This window comes from Scyliorhinus canicula, chromosome 25 (genome assembly GCF_902713615.1).
Source record: "Scyliorhinus canicula chromosome 25, sScyCan1.1, whole genome shotgun sequence".
NCBI lineage: Eukaryota > Metazoa > Chordata > Chondrichthyes > Carcharhiniformes > Scyliorhinidae > Scyliorhinus > Scyliorhinus canicula.
Window position 1 is genome coordinate 7,090,318 of NC_052170.1, and position 20,324 is coordinate 7,110,641.

The 20,324-nt window shown below is 46.6% G+C and overlaps 1 protein-coding gene across 1 annotated transcript in view; it reads right to left on the minus strand.

Annotated features, from left to right (window-relative positions):
* Positions 1–826: 826 nt before the first annotated feature.
* The window catches only part of LOC119957047 (complement C3-like), a 232,881-nt gene continuing 213,383 nt past the window's right edge, over positions 827–20,324 (minus strand). The window contains exons 38-41 of the mRNA XM_038784653.1: positions 15,139–15,225; positions 12,058–12,141; positions 4,659–4,794; positions 827–1,284 (exon numbers count right to left, since the gene is read on the minus strand). Coding sequence (XP_038640581.1) covers positions 1,143–1,284; positions 4,659–4,794; positions 12,058–12,141; positions 15,139–15,225 — 449 coding nt within the window. The 3' untranslated portion in view covers positions 827–1,142. The remainder of the gene's footprint in view (positions 1,285–4,658; positions 4,795–12,057; positions 12,142–15,138; positions 15,226–20,324) is intronic.

Genomic DNA, 20,324 nt, shown 5'->3' on the forward strand with positions numbered 1-20,324 from the left:
CGTATCTGACTGCAATAAAGCCACAGTTGTACCCAACCTTAGTCTTTGTGCAATTGATCGTGCATCACCCTGTGGGATACCTATCCTACCCATGGCACCAGGTTCAAAGTGGGCTGTTAGCGGTGAGCAGCTGCATGGCTGTCTTGCCGGCTGCGGCAATGGTGCTCTGTGCCTGTCCACTCCAACCCCACAGCTCACCTCCTGGCCACCCCCCACCACATCCCCAGCCCCAGCAGAAGTACCCCCCCCACCAGCCAGCGGCACAACTGTCAGCAAACTATGGCGATGTTGAGGCACCTTCTGAACCTCTCGCTCTCTCTCCCGTAGCAGCCGTCACGCCGCTTTCATGATTTTTAAAAGCACAAGTGAACCGCGCCATCGGGAACTCGGCCCATCGGTGGAGAATCATGGAGCCCTGGAGAATACTGGATTGGGCCCTCTAATGATACCAAACAGTGTCTAATGTACGTGCGGAGTGAAATGCATTGATGCTATTTTCCAGGTGATGGAGAATCACGATTTGGCGTCAAATCGGCACCTGCTGTGACTTTGGAGTCAGAAGTTATTCTCCGCCCAATCGCATTTGCCAATTTTGGCGTCGGCTAATGGAGAATCCCACTCCTTATGTCCATGTACGAAAGGTGAAAGGGGTAGGGGGGGGGATGCGTGGAAATAATTAGAAAATACAGAGAAGTGCAGGAAATATATCTGGTACATGTAAAAAGAATACAACGTGTTTGTGATTTGGTAATCGAAAGAAGTATCAGAAAAATAGTGCACATCCTGTATTGAGATTGGCTGGTACTAAAATTTCATACGAGTTAAACCAGTTTTTGACATGTTTTTATTGATCGTATTCACATCACCATACAGAACATTATCATAAAGATGAGGTAAAGGAAATGCTGAGCAGATTGGTCAAAATATATATTTCTATGACTACCTTTGAAATTCAATATGTGTCCTTTATAGTCATTGCTACAACACATAAGAGCTACCTTTTACATCAGGGATTTAAATCAGGTTTTAAATCAGCAGTCGCTGTGTATTTTCTCGTCATTTGGTATCTGATCAGAAAGCTTTATTTATTTAGATGACATGATTCAAATTATTTTTTACCACCATCATTGAAGAAGCAAAAATTAAGTTCCACAGCCATTAACCATCAGGGCTTCGGAAAATTCCTCAAGGTCCTGACAGAGTTTCCTGTTACGACGGTCTTGACATTCATCTCCTTTTGGCCAATGTTCAAGCCAGGTTCCACCTCCAATCTGATAGCTTATCCTGAAATTGAGACAGCCAATGAAAATGAGGACGAAATCACATAGGCACACTGATTATGAAGACAATCTAAATTAGAAAGAACTAATGATAGCTAGTGGCTGTTTCTATGTGATATTTGAATTACCATGTAAAAGGATATTAAGGCACTGGAGAAGGTACAAGGAAAAGGTTAGCAAGGATAATGTCAGAGGTTAAGGACACAATTCAGTGATAAGAAAGCCAAGTCCGTTTGACACGTTTGACAGGATGTTTGTTGGAGGCTGTAGCACCAGGATTCACCCCGCTATTCACCGGCACTTTGCCGGGATTTTTTCGAGGAGCTTCTCCCCGTCGAGCCTTTTTTCCTGCACTGGGTAGCTGATCTCGCAGCAGGACCGGCTCCTCTCAGGTCGGGGCGCCATTTTGATAGGTGCCCCGATGTCTACATCCCCCACCTCCCGCCTCTGTTTTCTGGAACCGCCTCCCCCTTTCAACCCCGCAAAATTCTTGGCCCGTCAATCGTCCCCTCCTCCTACCTCTCATGGGCAATGACCTGCAAGCTCTACTAGTTACTTCTTCAAAGAATTCTCAGAGATTTGTCAAGCATGATTTCCCTTTTGGAAATCCATGCTGGCTTTGTCTGATTATACCACTGATTTTCAAATGCTGTGCTATGAAACCCTTGATAATGGAGTCCAGCAACCTCCCTACTATCAACGTTAGGGTCACTGGGCTATAGTTCCCTGTTTTCTCCTTACCTCCCATTTGATTAGCAGTCAGAAATAGACCCATTCCAATCCGAACGAACCATTCCAGAGTCCAAAGTATTTTGGAAAATGACCGCCAATGAAGCTACTATTTATAGGGCCACTTCCTTATGGACTCTGGAATGAAGATTGTCAGGCTTCAGAGATTTATCTGCCTTCAATCCCATTAACTTCCTCAAAATCATTTCTCAACTAATACTAATTTCCTTCAGCTCCTCACTAAAACTGGTGTTACTTAGAACTTCCAGTACATTATTCATGTCGCACCAGTGGATAGAACTGTGGCTTCATAGCGCCAGGGTCTCAGGTTCACCCCGCTGAGTGACTGTCTGTGCGGAGTCTGCAATTTCTTCCAGTGTCTGCGTGAGTTTCGTCCCACAGTCCAATGATGTGCAGGTTAGGTGGATTGGCCATGCTAAATTACCCTTAGTGTCCAAAATGTTTAGGAGGGGTTATTGGATTACGAGGATAGGGTGGAAGTGAGGGCTTAAATGGGTCGGTGCAGACTCGATGGGCCAAATGGCCTCCTTCTGCACTGTATGTTCCATGTTCTTCCTTTGTGAAGACAGAAGCAAAGTACAAATTTTGTTCTTCAGCCATTTCTTTGTTCCTTGTTGTGAATTCCTTTATTTCTGACTGTAAACATTTGTTTTTATCAATCTTTTGCTCTTTAAATAACTATAGAAACTTTTACAGTCAGTTTTTATGTTCCCCGCTAGCTTATTTTCGTATTGTATTTTCTCCTTCTTAATCAATTCCTTGGTCTGCCTTTGCTGAATTTTAAACTGTTCCCAATCCTCAGATCTAATGCCTTTTTTTGCTGATTTGTATGCCTCTTTGAATCTAATACTATCTCCAATTTCCCTCGGAAGCCATGGTTTGGCCTCAGTTCCCTTTCTACTCTTATGCCAAATTGGAATAAATAACTTTTGGAGTTCACCTATTGGTTCATTGAATGCCTGCCATTGCCTGTCCACTGTCTTCCTTTCAGTAATGTTTCCCAGGCCATCAGAGCCAACTCATGTCTCATACCATCAGAGCCTTTATTGAGATTCAGGATCCTGGTCTCAGAATCAATACCTCAATATCCACCTTGATAAATAACTCTATCATATTATGGTCACTCATCGCCGAGGGTTCTCTCACAACTAGATTGCCAACTAATCATTTCTCATTGCACAACAACCAGTTCAAGATGACCTGTTCCCTTTTTGGTTCCTCAACGCATTGGTCCCGAAAACCATCCCGTATGCACTCCAGAAATTCCTCCAATATTGTACTGTCATTAATCTGACTGACCAAATCTATGCGAAGATTAAAGTCACCCATTATCCCAGGTGTTCCTTTATCACATGCATCTCTGATTTCCTGTCTAATGCTATTCCCAACCTTACCACTGCAGTTAGGTATTCTGTATACCACCCCTATGAAAGTAACAGGAAGAAGAACCAATTGTAGAGGTCTTTAAGATTATGAAAATCTTTCATAGGGTGAAAAGAGAGAAGATTGTTCCACTTATTGGTGAGTCCAAATCTAAGAAGCATAAATAAAGTATAGTCACAAGTATATTCAATAGGGATGTCAAGAGATACCTCTTTACTTAGGGAGTGTGAGATTGAGGAACTCCCTCCCACAGGGAGCTGTTATGGCAAATGATAGTGATGCATTTAAACAGAAGCTGGAAATACATGAAGGGGAAAAGAATAATAGATTGTGTTGAATCTCAATTTTGACCTTTCCCGCTATTTAACCAACCACCCAGATCCGTGCCAGGTGCAACATGGTGGTTAAATTTCTCCTATAGTTCATATTTTGTGTCCGTATGACTATTCTTCAGAAGGGTTTTGATATATCTTGAAAATAAGTACATAAATATAATGTCTTTCTAATTTCTAATAATCGACTTACATAACTTTTCCCCTTATTTATCTGAAAGGGTGCCCACAATAGAGCAAGTGAGAGAACTATCCACTGCAACTCAAATATATCAGGATGTGCTGCGATAGAGGAAGTTGAAGATTTGAAGTCGATGGGAATATACAACAAAGCCGAGGACCGACAATGTGTGCAAGACCTGAAGGTTATGGCTCAGATTTTGCAGTCCTGTTTAGCAGCAAGCACTGGGACATTCATCGTTATTGTGCTGACCGCCTGGTACTTACTTTGTTACTTACATTCATTACACTCTCCCCCAGCTACACTCTACCACACCTGCACAACTATATCTGGAGGGATATGTGTTTAACTCATGACATCAAAGGAAGCAAAGTTTGTTGGAATAGAACTGCTTCATTAGGCCCCTCACCTCATTGTTGGAACCACACTGCAGCGGGAGAGAGGAAGTTTCCACTCCACCCAGTCAATGGAAAAGGTAAGATTACAATCTTAAAAACAGTCAGCAATGAAATCCTCCGCTGTGCAGCTCACCACAAGATCTGGTGCTGAATGTTTTACGTTGTTCTTCAGACTGAACACTCTACTTTCCATCTCTCAAAGAATTATAAAAAGCCAGTTACTTTAGAATACAATGTCACGATGCTACTATACAGATTATCAGTAAAATGCCAATTGTGGGAAAATGCAGAAAATTAAACAATGAGGAAAATTAGCTCGGAATTTACGGCTTACCTTTTATCGACAACCCACAAATCTGATCCCTGGCCCATTATTAAATAGTGCGTTTCCAAGTCCATGTTACGTGTTCCTTCACAGTTGGCACGAGTTATCAGTTCTCTAACTTGTTCTTCCACAACGTCATCGCTTCCTAAATACAAAATGCACAGTCGGAAGAAAAATTATTCTTACTGATCACCATTCTGGGGCTGGTTTAGCACACTGAGCTAAACCGCTGGCTTTTAAAGCAGACCAAGCAGGCCAGCAGCACGGTTCGATTCCCGTAACAGCCTCCCCGGACAGGCGCCGGAATGTGGCGACTGGGGGCTTTTCACAGTAACTTCATTGAAGCCTACTCGTGACAATAAGCGATTTTCATTTTTTTTTCATTCAGTATTTCCAGATGCATTTGGTTCATGCGTTTAATTGGCAATTCAGATGTGGCTAATGGTATTTATATATAATAAATGACAACTACTTACTGGATACTTGCCATTGAGTGACAGAATCATAGAATGCTCACAGAGCAGAAGGAGACCATTCTCCCTGTTGTGTCTATGCCAGCTCCCCACAAGAGCAACTCATCTAGTCTAATTGCCCTGCCATTTTCCTGTAGCCGTACAATTTTTTTCTCTTCATGTGATTGCTCATATCTCTTTTCAAAACCATGATAAAATCAGCCTCCAGACTCTCAGACAGTGCATACAAGATCTTAACCACGGCATAAAACAGTTTATTCACATGGCACCATTCTTTTGCCATACACCTTGGGCGGGATTCTCCCCCACCCGGCGGGTGGGCCGTACCGACGCCAAGGAGTGGCGTGAACCACTCCGGCATCAGGCCGCCCGGAAGTTGCGGAATCTTCCACACCTTCAGGGGCTAGGCCGGCGCTGTTGGGGTTGGAGCCGCGCCTGCCGGAGCGGAAGAAATCGGCACCGTGCCAACCGCCATCAAAGGGCCTCCGCCGGCCGGCGCGAGGTGCCGCGAGGGCTGGGGAGACTGGTGTGGGTGGCCATGGGTGGCCTGTGGGGTTGTGGATGGTGGGTCGGGTCCGGGCACGGCCGGCACCATGTCATACGGTGCGTCTGCTGCAGGTTGTCAGCCGTGTGCCTGTGCGGCCAGGGACCCAGCCATTCTCTGGCTGTTTTCAGCACGGGAGGTGGGAGTTTAACCCAGTGCCGCTACTAGCCCCTCATGGTCCCAGAATAGGTGCGGGGTTGGCGCTGATTTTTTTGGTCGTAGACCTCCCGCGAACTGTCTGTTCGAGCCGGCACTTAGCCGCTGGAGCAGAGAATCCAGTCCAGTTTGTCTTTATCTGGGCCCCTTGCGATTCTGAACACTATCAGTACTCCCCTAACCTTCTCTTTTCAAAGGGGAACAACACAACTTTTTATCTATATTTTTATTCCAAGTTTTCAACTTTTTATATTTCACACCAACAATAAACTCAACCAACACATTAAACCCACAACTCCCCAAAGCCCCCCACCTCCCCTTCCACCCCCTCCCTCAACAGCCAACCGTAACCAACTCTCCAAAATGCAGAATGAACAAACCCCAGCTTTTGTGGAACCCATCGTTCACCCCCCTCACGCCCCCCCACCCCCACCTCATCTACCCGCCATCAACATTACCCCAGGCTCACCCTTCTGCCCAGACACACCCCATCATTTTGTTACCGTCAACCCCGATCCCTAGTTCCCAAAATTCCTCTATCCACGTCCTCTTGCAAACACCTCACCTAGTTTAGATTCCACCCCCAACCCACCCCTCTATTCACAACTGCCAGCTCCTTCGAAACCTGTTTGACCAGGTTCCAATGACAGCTGTCCCTCCCCCCCACCACACTCCTGTTCACTAACCAACCTTTGTTTGTTAGCGCAGTGTGCCAGAGCAATCTCCTCCTCCCCACCACACCCTGAGCAACCCGACTCCCCATGCCCTGACTCCCCATGCCCAACACCCCTCCACCTCACACTCCCACCAAAGGCCAACTCCAATTCCCCACGCATATCGCCAGAGTGGGGAGACCACATCCCCTAAACAGAAAAACAAAACACATCCATAAGAAACAAAAACAGATGGAAAAACCCCTGTTGAAAAAGAATCAAAGAAAAAAGCTTGAAGAACAGCATTTCCAGTCCACACCATTCAAGTCCAGATCCCAACTCTCATCCCTCATCTCAGTCCCAGTCCTTCAGCCTGAATGGATGTCTCTGCTGCTACTGTCTTTACCTTATCCGAGGAAGGATGTTCTTATTATGAAGAAAGTGCAGCGAAGAATTACCAGGCTGATTCCTGGGATGGCAGGACTGTCAAATGATGAGAGACTAAAGCTGCCTAACAGCTCCAAGGTCCCGGGTTCAATTCTGGCCGTGGGTGACTGTCTGTTTGGAGTTTGCACTTTCTCCCCATGTCTGCGTGGGTTTCCTCCAGGTGCTCCGGTTTAACAATAATCTTTATTATTGTCACAAGTATTCTTACATTAACACCGTAATGAAGTTACTGTGAAGAGCCCCCAGTCGCCACACTGCGGCACCTGTTCAGGTACACTGTTCCATTCACGATGTGGAGATGCCGGCGTTGGACTGGGGTGAGCACAGTAAGAAGTCTTACAACAGCAGGTTAAACCTGGGATTACCTCTATCTCTGGATCTGAGATTTGATTACCCGCAAATGCTCGCATTCCAAGCATTGTTTGGCATCTTTGACTTTGTCTATATATATGTTTCTGGAACATATCTCTTCATTCACCTGAGGAAGGAGCAGTGCTCCGAAAGCTCGTGTTTGAAACGAACCTGTTGGACTTTAACCTGGTGTTGTAAGACTTCTTACTGTTCAATTCACCTAACTGCACGTCTTTCGGGACATGTGGAAGGAAGCCGGAGCACCCAGAGGAAACCCACGCAGACACAGGGAGAATGTGCAGACTCCGCACAGACAGTGACCCAAGCAGGAATCGAACTCAGGACCCTGGCATTATGAAGCCTCCCAAAATGTGCAAAAATGTGCAGGTTGGGTGCATTGGCCATGCTAAATTGCCCCTTAGTGTCCAAAAGGTTGGGTCAAGTTATTGCATTCCGGGGATAGGGTGGAGGCAGAGTCTTAAGTGGGGTGCTCTTTTCAAGGACCAGTGCAGACACGATGGGCCGAATGGCCTCCTCCTGCACTGTAAATTCGATGATCTATTTATTGGAGTTTAGAAGAGTGAGAGGGGATCTCATAGATCTCATAGAAACTTTAAAAATTCTAACAGGATTAGACACGGTAGATTCAGAAAGAATGTTCCCGATGGTGGGGTGAGTCCAGAGCTCGGGGGGGGTCATAGTTTGAGGATAAGGAGTAAACCTTTTAGGACTGAGATGAGGAGAAATTTCTTCACCCAGAGAATGGTGAATATGTCTCAGGTGCCAGAAAGTAATTGTGGCCAAAACGTGTGGAATTTCAAGATGGAATTAGATATAGCTCTTGAGGCTAAAGGGATCTCGGGATATGGGGGTGGGAAGGCAGGATCAGGATATTGAACTTAGTGATCAGCCATGATCATAATGAATGGTGGAGCAAGCTCAAAGGGCAGAGCAGGGCTTCCTCCTGCTTCAATTTTTGATGTTTCTCAAAGTCCTTCGAGATGTCCTCAGCTTTGCAGGGTAGATCACTCCGAATCTCACCCCACTGCTGTACAATGCCACCGTCACGCGTCCAAAAGCCGCCCGTCTTCTCACTAGCTCTGCCATAAGATCTTGGTGTACACGTATACCAACGCCTTCCCACTTTGCACCCTGCTTCTGCTTCGCTTAGCTCAAAACCATCTCCTTCACGTGGTAACTGTTGGAACAGACTATGACCACCCTTGGTTGCTCATTTGTTCTCGGTTTCGGCCAGAGTGACCGATGTACAGATCATGGAGGGAGGCCTCTTCCCCTCCCCCATCAACTTAGTGAATATATTCACAAAATACTCGGTTGGCCTCGGGCCCTCCACCCCCTTGGTAGACCCACAATCTTCAAATTCTGTCTCTTCAACCTGTTCTCCAGGTCCTCCACTTTGGCTCTCAGGCCCTTTTTGCCCTCTGCCACCTTCCTCAGTTCCTCACCCATTGAGGTGGAATGGTCTCTGTGCTGCGACTGCCTCCTCCACCCTCTTCATCTTCTCGCTCGCACATCTCAACCTAATTCTTCGTTAATGTAACCTTTATCGGTTCAAGAGCCTCCTCCACTCACTCTTTGAGCAAAGCCATCATCTCCTTTCAAAGCACCTCTAAATGTTTGGTGAACGGCCTTTCAAACTCCGCAAATACACCACGGGCAGAGTCTCAACCGTAATGGGAGCAGCCCCACCCGACGAATCAGCGTCTTTCCTCCGGCTGGACCTACAGCAACAGTCACTGGTGGACGTTCGCTCTCCCACTTCCTTCCCTTATCTTTCTTCTGGAACTTCGACATTCCAGTGACTCCTTCGGACTTCACAAACCAGCTCATCCAAAAAGTACCCCAAGACCAGGCATGAAGACCCAAAAAACAAAGACACTAGCAGGACACCCAGCGTGCGGCCTCCACCTACATTGGCCTCAAATAGTGTTGAATGTAAGTACTTTCACACTTCTCTTTGCATGCTTGTAGATAAAACGGTAAAATCAAAAAAAAAAGTGCAAGCGCATTCATCATTTTGAGTGCTTACTTTCTCAGTTAATGGTTAACAGCAGTGCTTGTTACAGAAAGTAGTGTTTTGTGCAAGTGTACATCAGCAAGTTCTTCAAAAGTGAGTGTATATGGTAATGGTGTAGCCATACCAGCAATTCTCTACTGGGCAACACTGTCATTGAAATTAAATGAAAATCACGTTGCAAACCTAATAAACCATAGCAACCATTCTGGGTTTGAAATTCAGATCTGGACCCAAGCACATCTCTGTGGCAATTGTTGGGAAGTTATGATTGGAAAATGGGGTGGGATCTGACCTGGCAAGATTATGCAACATCCAGGGGCGATAGGGAAATTACGGTAAGAGGACTTTCAGCATATCTTCAGTAACTGTCTCCACCCTCAGTCACATCCAGGGAGTGCGTCACATCCCTGAGGGGGTCTCGGTTTTCCATGGGAGATTCTGCCAAATGCACCACTCAAAAGGCTAAACTGAACCTAAGACTGCAAGCACTTTAAAAAAAGTCCAAAATACACGTGACCAGATAATCAATCCCTGAAAGCATGGACTACTTTCCAATGGGCCCAATAACTATTTGTTACAGAGTCCAACCACTCCTGTGAACAAGAGATGGTGAAATTGTGTTGCAATAGAATATATTCCCTTTGCCGTTCCTTTTCTTGTTGGCTTGTTCTAGGTCCCCTGGTTCTCGGGCGGTTGCTTTCCGGTCTGCCCCTCCTTCCTTCCCTGTCTGCTCCCTGTGGTCCCCCAGCTGCCATGAGTCCCCCGCCCATCCCCGGTTCTATTGGCTGTTGGCTGAAATAAACCTGTTTTAAAGCACAGACCAACTTCAAACTCATTCTTCCCCAACATACAATTATTGGAATTAATGCCATATGCAAAGCCCCCTTCAGCAATATGAATGCAATTGTTTCCAATTATATTAAGAACCAGTATAACTGGGAAGTGCGTACACCACTGAAACAAGAATTATTTCCTCGACAAGCTACCTTGGCCCTATATTCCAGAACTTTCTCCATATTGTCTCCTGTTATCTTGAAAAAGCATCCTTAGAACCTTTCTTCATTCATTCTTTTAATTTATTTATCAGAAATATATTTTGAAAATAAATTTTAAAAATCAAGCTATTCCAGACACATAAAGGTAACAGTAAAATCAAATCTATGTAGTTGTATTTGTTTATAATAATTTTTTCCCTATCTTACATTAGTTTCTATCATTCAAAGTATTGTTTTCATCATGAGGGACTGTTTTATTCTCTTGTCAAAGTCAGGCAAGTTTTCACTCATGGTCTTTGGTCTAGCTTTGCAGAAGAATTCCCAAGTCCTACAGAAACGAATATGCCCCCTAAATACTGGATGGCTTCTCTTAAAGTCATAAAATAGTTACAGTAAGGTGGCCATTCAGCCCATCATATCTGTGCCACTTCTCTGTAAAGAGAAATCCAGTTGATCCCACTCATGCGGTTTCTTTGCAGCCTGCCTATCTTTTCTCTTCAGGTAATCGTCCAGCTCCCTTTTTAAAAGTGACAACTGAACGTGTTTCACTCTCAGACAATTATTATTTAAAATAAATTTAAAGCACCCAATTCATGTTTCCCAATTCAGGGGAAATTTAGTGTGTCCAATCCACCTACCCTGTACATTTTTGGGTTGTGGGGATGAAACCCACACAAACACGGGGAGAATGTGCAAACTTCACATGGACAGTGACCAGAGCCGGGATCGAACCTGGGACCTCGGCGCCGTGAAGCCGCAGTGCTAAGCCACTGCGCCACCCTGCTGCCCACACTCTCAGACAATTGAGGATGGAATCAATTGTCGGCCTTTCCAACCAGTCTCAGGTGCCAGGAGTGAGTGGAAAAAAAAGTACGGACCGTTCTGTGGAACAGTCAATTCATCTGAATTGTATATTTCAATTGTGTTTTGAATAATTATAGAGTCTGTGCCTCCACTATTCCAGATATTAACCTCTATTCTGCCTAACATCAGTTCTGAGCTTTTTCTTTGCCAGATAATTCTGCTGTATCATATTACTTGCATTTTCATTAAACTGCTGACCTCACAACATCTCCTCCTGTTCCCAATAATAGCTGATATTGTTAATGGTCCCCTCTCCTCCCATGCCTTACCAACCTTCCCACATCTCACCAACCACCCTGACATCTCCATCCTTGCAAACTACCGCCCTATTTCCCTTACCTCACGAAAGCACTCGAATGTATTGATGGCTCCCAAACCCATGTCAATCGTTCCTCGCAAAGCATGGAATTGGCCCTAAAAGTCACAAATGACATCTTTTATGGTTGCAGCAGTGATGAATTATCCCTCTCCAGCCTTCTTGGCAAGTCTCCAGCCTTTGAGCCAGCTTCCCACACCATTTGTCCCTCCAACACCTTTCCACCACTGTCAGCTGAGTGCGATTATTACTTGGTCCTGTCTTACTTCTCTAGTCATAGCTAGAGAATCGTCCATCAAATTTGTCTAATCGTTATCCTGTAAACCACTTTGGGAGGTTTCACTGAGCTAAAGGTGCTCTATAAATGCAAGTTGCTGTATGTCAACAGCTCCCATCCAATTTGCTATCTCAACAATTATGGTATAGATGCAGACTGTGGACTAAATGGTTTGATGGACCATACAGCGTCAATACTACCTAGGATTAGTGTTTTCTGTTAGATGTAATATTAATGTGCATTAACATTATTTTTTTCTTTTTGGTCAGGTTCAAGAACATGAAGTTAACCTACCTTGTTTTATCACAGCCAGGATTTTCATTTCGTAGTATATGTAACTGTCTATAATTTTCTTCTTTTGAAATAATACTTTGTAAACTAAAAGAGATAAAATGGAGTTAAAATGAAATGTGTTAAATGTTGTTGATTACTATCACTGTATAAGCTGAAGCTCTGCTCATAAATGTACAGCAGGGTCACAATACTTAACCCAAGGCTTCCCAACTCTGTCAGAACCTTTGATGTCACGATCACACAGCTCCCACTGATTCTAGAAGGCTGCCAGGCACCTTAAAATGCGTTTGTCTTTTGGTGATGGGTGTAGCCTAATTAACTGCTCTATCAGTCCAATCACAATTCCAAAAAAGCCTGTGAATAAATAGGCATTTGCTTCATTTTTGAGCAGAAAGCCTGACTTTTCATCAAGTCCTGTCATTCTGCAGCCTCCCCACTGCTCAACCGCTGGAGTGAAATCGTTTACCCACTCCAGCCCCACTTGACAACTTTTGTAACCCAAATTTTCAATCTGAGGGTCGGTCACAAGAAATTGCCAGCACAAAAATAGGTTCACAATAGGAAGGGTTTGGGAAGCACTGGCTTTGCCACTAACCACGTGTGTCCGAAAGCCTTTGCTCTAAGTTTGGCAAACTTAGGTAGGACAATCAGAGAGTAATTTGTATTGTTATGGCCTCCTGAGGTAAGAGGCAGATTACTGTTAATGCATTTGGGGTAAATTACAAGTCAGACTGAGCTTTTGTTTAATTGTTTTTTCTGGTCTGGAATAGAATATGTGACATCTCACATCTGAGAGACATGTTTCAATACTGTACATGCATTACAATCCACGGATAAATGGCATCACTGGAAATAAGTTTACAAATTTTCCACCTGGGTTGCACACAGCAATGTCCAGGAGATCAATCCTCATTTATGGGAGTCTCTCAGACAAGAAGGATGGATGGCAGCCCTAATTATGCGGGAAAAATTATATCTGAGGTGCGATTTCCCCACCTCAACGTGCCTTGGCATTGTTGGGGTGCCTGGTTGGCACTGAGCCGTTTTAAGGGACCGTGCAGCTGTCCAAAATCAGTGGGGGCTCCGTGGGTGGCCAGGGACAGGGCAGGGTAGTACCAAGGAATTATATTGGCACCTTAGTACTGGCAAATTGGCAGTGTCAATGTGCCTGGTTGGTACTGCCAAGGGTCGGGGCCTGGGGGGGCCATGTCGATGAAGGGTGGGGGCGGGGAGAGGTTGAAGAAATGTTGGGGGGGGGGGGGGTGATGTGGGGGTCCTGAAAGAGGGGGGTGTAGTAATCAGGGCAGCCTCTCAAAATGGTGCCCTGATCTGTGAGGAGCCAGTCCTGCTGGCGAGCCCAGGTGTCCAGTGCCAGAAAGACTTTAAAGTGTGGCCATGATGGGGGAAAACTCCCCACGGCCCAAAGAAACAGTAAAGTGCCGTTGAATAGCGGTCTCAATCTTGGCATTGCTGCCATCATGAAACACCCCGCCAAACGTGCCTGAAACCCAACTTTGACATTTTGGTGGTGAATCATGCCCCTGACTTTTAAATTCATAACAGTTTGACTTCTAACATTAGCATGTGCCAAAGTGTAAGAGGTGAAACACTGTGACCACTCACCCATGCTGTTCGCAATTTCAGCTGTCCTGTGAGAGGCACAGATGAAATGTCAATTATTTCCCAATAAGGAGGAAAACATATTTCCTTTGAAACAAATGAGAACTGACATTTCTTTTTAAAAAAAAATTTAGAGTACCCAATTCATTTTTTCCAATTCAGGGGCAATTTAGCGTGGCCAATCCACCTACCCTGGACATCTTTGGGTTGTAATGGCGAAACACATGCAAACACAGGAGCTGGTTTAGCTCACTCAGCTAAATCGCTGGCTTTTAAAGCAGGCCAGCAGCACGGTTCGATTCCCGTACCAGCCTCCCCGGACAGGCGCCGGAATGTGGCGACTAGGGGCTTTTCACAGTAACTTCATTGAAGCCTACTCGTGACAATAAGCGATTTTCATTTCATTTCAATGTGCAAACTCCAGATGGACTCCAGAGCCAGGATTGAACCTGGGATCTCAGCGCCGTGAGGCAGCAGCGCTTTTTTTCAAATAAATTTAGAGTGCCCAATTAATTTTTTCCAATGAAGGGGCATTTTAGTGTAGCCAATCCACCTAGCCTGCACATCTTTTGGGTTGTGGGGCCGAAGCCCACGCAGACACAGGGAGAATGTGCAAACTCCACACGGACAGTGACCCAGAGCCGGGATCGAACCTGGGACCTCAGCGCCGTGAGGCAGCAATGTGCCACCATGCTGCCCGAACTACTGCACCAGTGTGCCGCCCTGAAGTCACAGACTTGCCTGCAACTGCAAAAGCATCCATAAGGTTGCCGACAGTGGATGCCTCACTAGTTGATTCCAAAGCCCAGGGCTAGGTGCTGAGGGATGCATTAAAACTTGGAGCAGCCGCTGCAGACGAGCAAAGGGGGAAGGTAATTCTCTAAGACATTTCAGCCGCAGTGAACGTGGGGTCTGGGAATTGTATAGAACCCTCTTGGGTTGTATGACTTCCATTGACCGTATGCAGTGATTATATGTATCACAATTGCATTGAAGATTTCAACTTGATCTAGGTAGACAATTTAAAATACCTTTGCAACATTTCCATAGAATCCCTGGTGCAGAAGGAGGCTTCGGCGCCATGAGGCAGCAGTACTAACCACTGCGCCACCCTGCTGCCCTAGAACTGTCATTTTCTGATCCTCAACAAGTGCAGAGATACTCATATGCTCAGTTTGGGTGCGGTGTCTCGAAGTGGTGAAAGAGATGGAATGAGAATAGAATTTCTGCCCCGCAAGAAGTTTGATAAGAATGAGCAGCATTAGGTTTGAACATTCCAAATCCTAAACATGTTTCCAATGATCTGACATTTCAGTGACACAAATAATATGTATCAATCAACACTACAAATTATGACTATTACAGATGCAATGATAAAATGGCATGGTCTGGATCATGCACTTTCAGGGATCAGTCAAGTAGACTGATCAGATTTGCAAAACAGCTGAATGATGCATTTACCATAATCTATTTCAGGGTCACATGCTTTTTCCTCGCGTTGATCAGCAGCAATATGCAGTTCAGGCATTTTAATTGTTATACAACTTCCTATACAGGCAAAAAGAAAAAATACTTTGTCAAATATCTGTGTTTGATTACGCCGGCCATTCCGCGCATGCACGAATTCACGCCAGCCCTTCAGCGCCGGCTGGAGCAGCGCCAACCACTCCGGCGTCAACCTAGCCCCCGAGAAATTGGAGAATTCCTCACTTTCGGGGGATGTTGACGCCGGAGCGATTTGCGCCGGTTTTCCTGCCGGTGTGGGGACATAGCCCCATTTTCAGAGAAACCCGCCCCTAATGTTTTAAAATTACTTCCCCTCTAATACTTCCACATTCTCAGGAAAATAGACAACCCAAAGATAAAGGTACCATTGTTTTGTATTTGTATATTTAATGTTTATCTTTAAGTGAGGTTAAGTAAAATTCTTCTATGAAATATTTTTAATTCAGGACTTAGTTCACAATCTCCCTCGAGGCTTTAACAACAGCAGAGTATAGGAACCTGCAATTTAGTTGTACAAATGTGAATAAAACATTGAAACATCATTACAAGATATTAACAATCTGGTTTGAAATTTTGGCTTCTTTATATAAGCAAACTAAATCCTGACCTGAAACACTGGAAATTATTTTTGAATTTTTAAAAATAAATTTAGAGTACCCAATTCATTTTTTCCAATTAAGGGCAATTTAGTGTGGCCAATCCACCTAGTCTGCACATCTTTGGGTTGTGGGGGCGAAACCCACGCAAACACGGGGAGAATACAGTGCAAGCTCCACACGGACAGTGACCCAGAGCCGGGATCGAACCTGGGACCTCGGCGCCGTGAGGCAGCAGGGCTATCGCACTGCACCACATTTTTGAATTATGAGCCTAGGGCGCGATCCTCCGGCCGTGCTGCGCCAGAAACGCCAGGATCTACCCGACTCGCAATGCCTCATGGGGGTCAACACGATCTCGCGAGATGTTGCAAGGTGAGTCCCACCCACAATGGGCGGGAACACCTTTTGGCAACTCTGCATATTAGAGCGAGGAAGTAAGTTTCTTTGTTCTAATGTGCACATTTCTACGTTATCTGAAGCTTTGGGATTAACTCCCTCCACCTCGAGGACATCGGCTGAAAGCCATTTGGTACTGGTCCCCACAAATGAGGACCAGACAGAATGGCACGTGAGGGTCTCCAAGGGGATCGGAGGCCCCTAGTTGCATGCCCTTTGGACAGGGTGGTGTCCTGGCACTGCTGGTGCCACTGCTAGCCTGGCACCCTGACAGTGCCCCCTGGGTGCCAGCCTGGCACTGCCAAGGTGCCAAACTGGAAATTTTGGTGTGTGTGCAATCAGACCTGTTGTGACATCTTGACCTCCCTTCCGATACACAAACTCTTGCAGGAGTCAGGGCGGAGGGCCTTATCCAGCAGCATAGAACATAGAACAGTACAGCACAGAACAGGCCCTTCGGCCCTCGATGTTGTGCCGAGCCATGATCACCCTACTCAAACCCACGTATCCACCCTATACCCGTAACCAAACAACCCCCCCCTTAACCTTACATTTTAGGATACTACGGGCAATTTAGAATGGCCAATCCACCTAACCCGCACATCTTTGGACTGTGGGAGGAAACCGGAGCACCCGGAGGAAACCCACGCACACACGGGGAGGATGTGCAGACTCCGCACAGACAGTGACCCAGCCGGGAATCGAACCTGGGACCCTGGAGCTGTGAAGCATTTATGCTAACCACCATGCTAACGTGCTGCATCAGCCAGAGAGCTTGGTGGCCTCCTCTGTGAACACGCCAAGGGTAAGCAGCCACTCAGAATCCCCTCTGCATGTGATCGTCTCCACTCCAGCTATTCAGGCTGCAGAGAGTGCTTCTGCCGACGAGCAGGAGACCATTATCCAGCCAAGACCCTTCAGGTGTAAAACTACCAGAGGACATCCACCAAAGTTGTCACAGACATCAGGACGTAACAGACAACAGTCTGGCTCCACCTCTTTATGCAGCTGTCAGGGCTGCCCCCAGGTGTAGGGTCATGAAAACTTTTGGGTCACGAGTGTCCGATCACTGTAAAGAAATTGTACTTTTGTGAATGCATTTGACGGCTATGTCAATGTTTTGGTCAACTGAAGACATTGGGTGCGATTTTCTGGCGTAAACCACTCCGGTGCCGGCCTAACCCCTGAAGGTGCGGAGGATTCTGCCACTCCTTCACGCTGAAGTTGCTCGCACCGCCAGTTTTCGAAGAATCCCGCCTGTGGTCAGTGGGAGGGATGGGTCAGTCAGTGAGGCAATCACTACTCATGTTTGACAGGTCCCCCGATGGAGCCCGGTGGTTCCTCACCTCTGCGACATCCGCCAGTGGGTGCAAAGGAGGGGGGGGGGTTGGAGTTGAGGGGGCTGGGGGTTAGATGGGGACTGGGGGGGTTGTGTGGCGGTGGGGGGGGGGGGGGGGGGGCGTTGGTGTCTACTCACTCATGCTGCACGGTGGAAGTCATTGACCTTCTTACGGCACTGAAGGCCAGTCCGCCTGGTCATACACCCGAGCTGGCAGCTGCCACCACCTCATCCCAGGCAACACTTGCTCCCTTGTGCCTGACTCTCTGGGACCCTCAGGGGGACAAGACATCCCTTCTGGCTTCCACGGTATCTAGCAACTTCCCCAGGTCAGCATCTCCGAATCTTGGGTTGGTCTCTTGGTCGCCATTATTGTGAGCTGGCTGGGTGACTGGGGTCGGCTGAGCAAGTGCAGCGTAAGTGCTGCTAGACCTTGTTAGCGGCGGACTAGCAAGCCTTCATTTGCAACGGGAAGCCTGTGAGGACTCGTTCCGTGTATCAATTAATGTTAAATTGCGATGTCGGCATCGCTGGGCTGAGCACCAGGAAGCTCGCGGCAATTGACGCTCGCTACCACACTTGGATGTTTTTCCGGAGAATTGCGCCCATTGTGAATTTGTACAGAATCCTCTTATGTTGAGTGTAAAAGTGCTAGGTTCCAATGGTTGGTGATCCAAGCACTTATAATAACAGCAGTTTATTCAGTAATCTGAGCAGCTCTTCCAAGCTTCTCCTCTGCCAATGTGCAGGGAGCTCCCATGCTGCTATCATGGGATTTTATAAATAACTACATTATCACATCTCCGCTTGGTTTACATTGAGGTTTAGCTATCCTCCCACTAAATTATTATTTTTTAAAGTACTTTTATTCAACAAATTTTCAACATTTTTACAATTTAGAACAATCCCAAATCCCCCCGCCCCGCAAAACCATTAAGCCCCCTCCCCTCCCCTTAGAGAGAATTTCACTTTTTCCAGGCCAAAACCTCCAGCAGTTCATCCCGCCACAATGAGACACAGGGTGGAGAAGATGGTCTCCGCCCCAACAAGACTCACCTGAGAGCAATCTGCGAAGCAAAGGATAAAACATCTGCCCTGCACCTGCCTGCAGGTCCAGCCGGTCCTACATCCCGAATATGGCTTCTAGGGGGACTGCTCTCCACATCCAGATAGGAAACTCCCGAAAAGGTGCTGTCCTCTAAAGCCTTTCCCGCTTTGGGCAGGCCCAAAACATGTTCACATGGTTCACAGGGCCCGTCCCACATCGCTCACAGACATCCTCCATCCCTTGAAATAGTCAGCTGATCCTAGACTTTGCAAGGTGTGCCCCGTACACCACCTTCATTTGTATCAGCCCCAGCCTCGCACACAAAATCAAGGCATTTACCCTTCGCAGCACCTCCATCACAATCCCTCCTCTAGTGCCGCCCCAACTCTTCCTTCCACTTCGCTTTAACCCCCTCCATGGACACCCCATCCTCCTCCAAAATCCTCCCATAAATCGCCGAGACAACTCACATCACCGCCTCCAACAACGATGAGGCAGACACTGTCGGGAAGACCTATCTCGCAAAGTTCTGCGCCTGCATATACCTAAAACATTCTCTCCGCACCAGCCCAAACTCCTCGCTCATCTCCTGCAAAATTGCAAACTGCCCTCAAAAAAGCAAATCTTTAATTTCCTTGATCCCCCTTCCCCTCACATCCCCGAAACCTTGCATCCACCCGCACGGCTCAAACCCATGATTCCCCCTAATCGGCATCCCACTGACCCAGCTCCCAACTTAAAATGCTGCCACAGATTTGCAGCGTGGCCACCACCATTGGACTCACCAAATACTTCCCTGGCACCATTGCCAGAACCCGCAACCCTCCAAGAGCCTGACTCCATTCTCACCCGCAAAGCCCCCACCTCCAGATTCTATCCCTGAATAAGCTCTCCATTCGCTGCCCAATAATAATACATCATATTTGGAAGGCCCAGCCACCCACCTCCTCCCCCTGTCACCTTCCTAATCTTGCCCACACTCTCCACCCAACAAATGAGAGCAGCCTGTCCACCCCCAAAAGTGACCTTGGGCAAAAAGATCAGCAGGCACTGAAACAGAAACAAGAATTGCAGCAAAATATTAATCTTTGCTACCTATACCTGGCCTGCCAACGATAGAGTAAGATTGTCCCACCTCAACAAGTCAGCCTTTATCCTCCCCACCAAGCTGGTGAAGGTGAACTTCTGGAGGCCTGCCCAATCCCGGGCCACCTGCACCCCCAAATACCTAAAGTGAGATGCTGCCAGTGAAATAGCAGCCCCTCCCACTCCTGGGGAAGAGACCATAAAATACTCACTTTTCCCCAAAATTCAATTTGTACCCTGAAAACATCCCAAGTCTTTGAAGCAACTCATAATGCTCCCCACCAAAAGCTTGACTCCAAAATATACAAGTCATCAGCATATAAGTATACCCTATACTCCACCACCACCACGAGCTTTCGGAGCACTGCTCCTTCCTCGGGTGAATTCACCTGAGGAAGGATCAGTGCTCCGAAAGCTAGTGTTTGAAACAAACCTGTTGGACTTTAACCTGGTGTTGTAAGACTTCTTACTGTGCTCACCCCAGTCCAACGCCGGCATCTCCACATCATGGCTACAAAAATACAAGCCAGGGTCAGTGACTATGGGCCAAGCAGGAAGCTATGCTCACAAGGTGCTCACAAGGTTGAAATATCTGACAAAACCTTTAGTCCATCTCAATCCCATGCTCCCAGGGAGTGGAACTCAGTGTGAGAAGAAGAATATTGCAGATCAT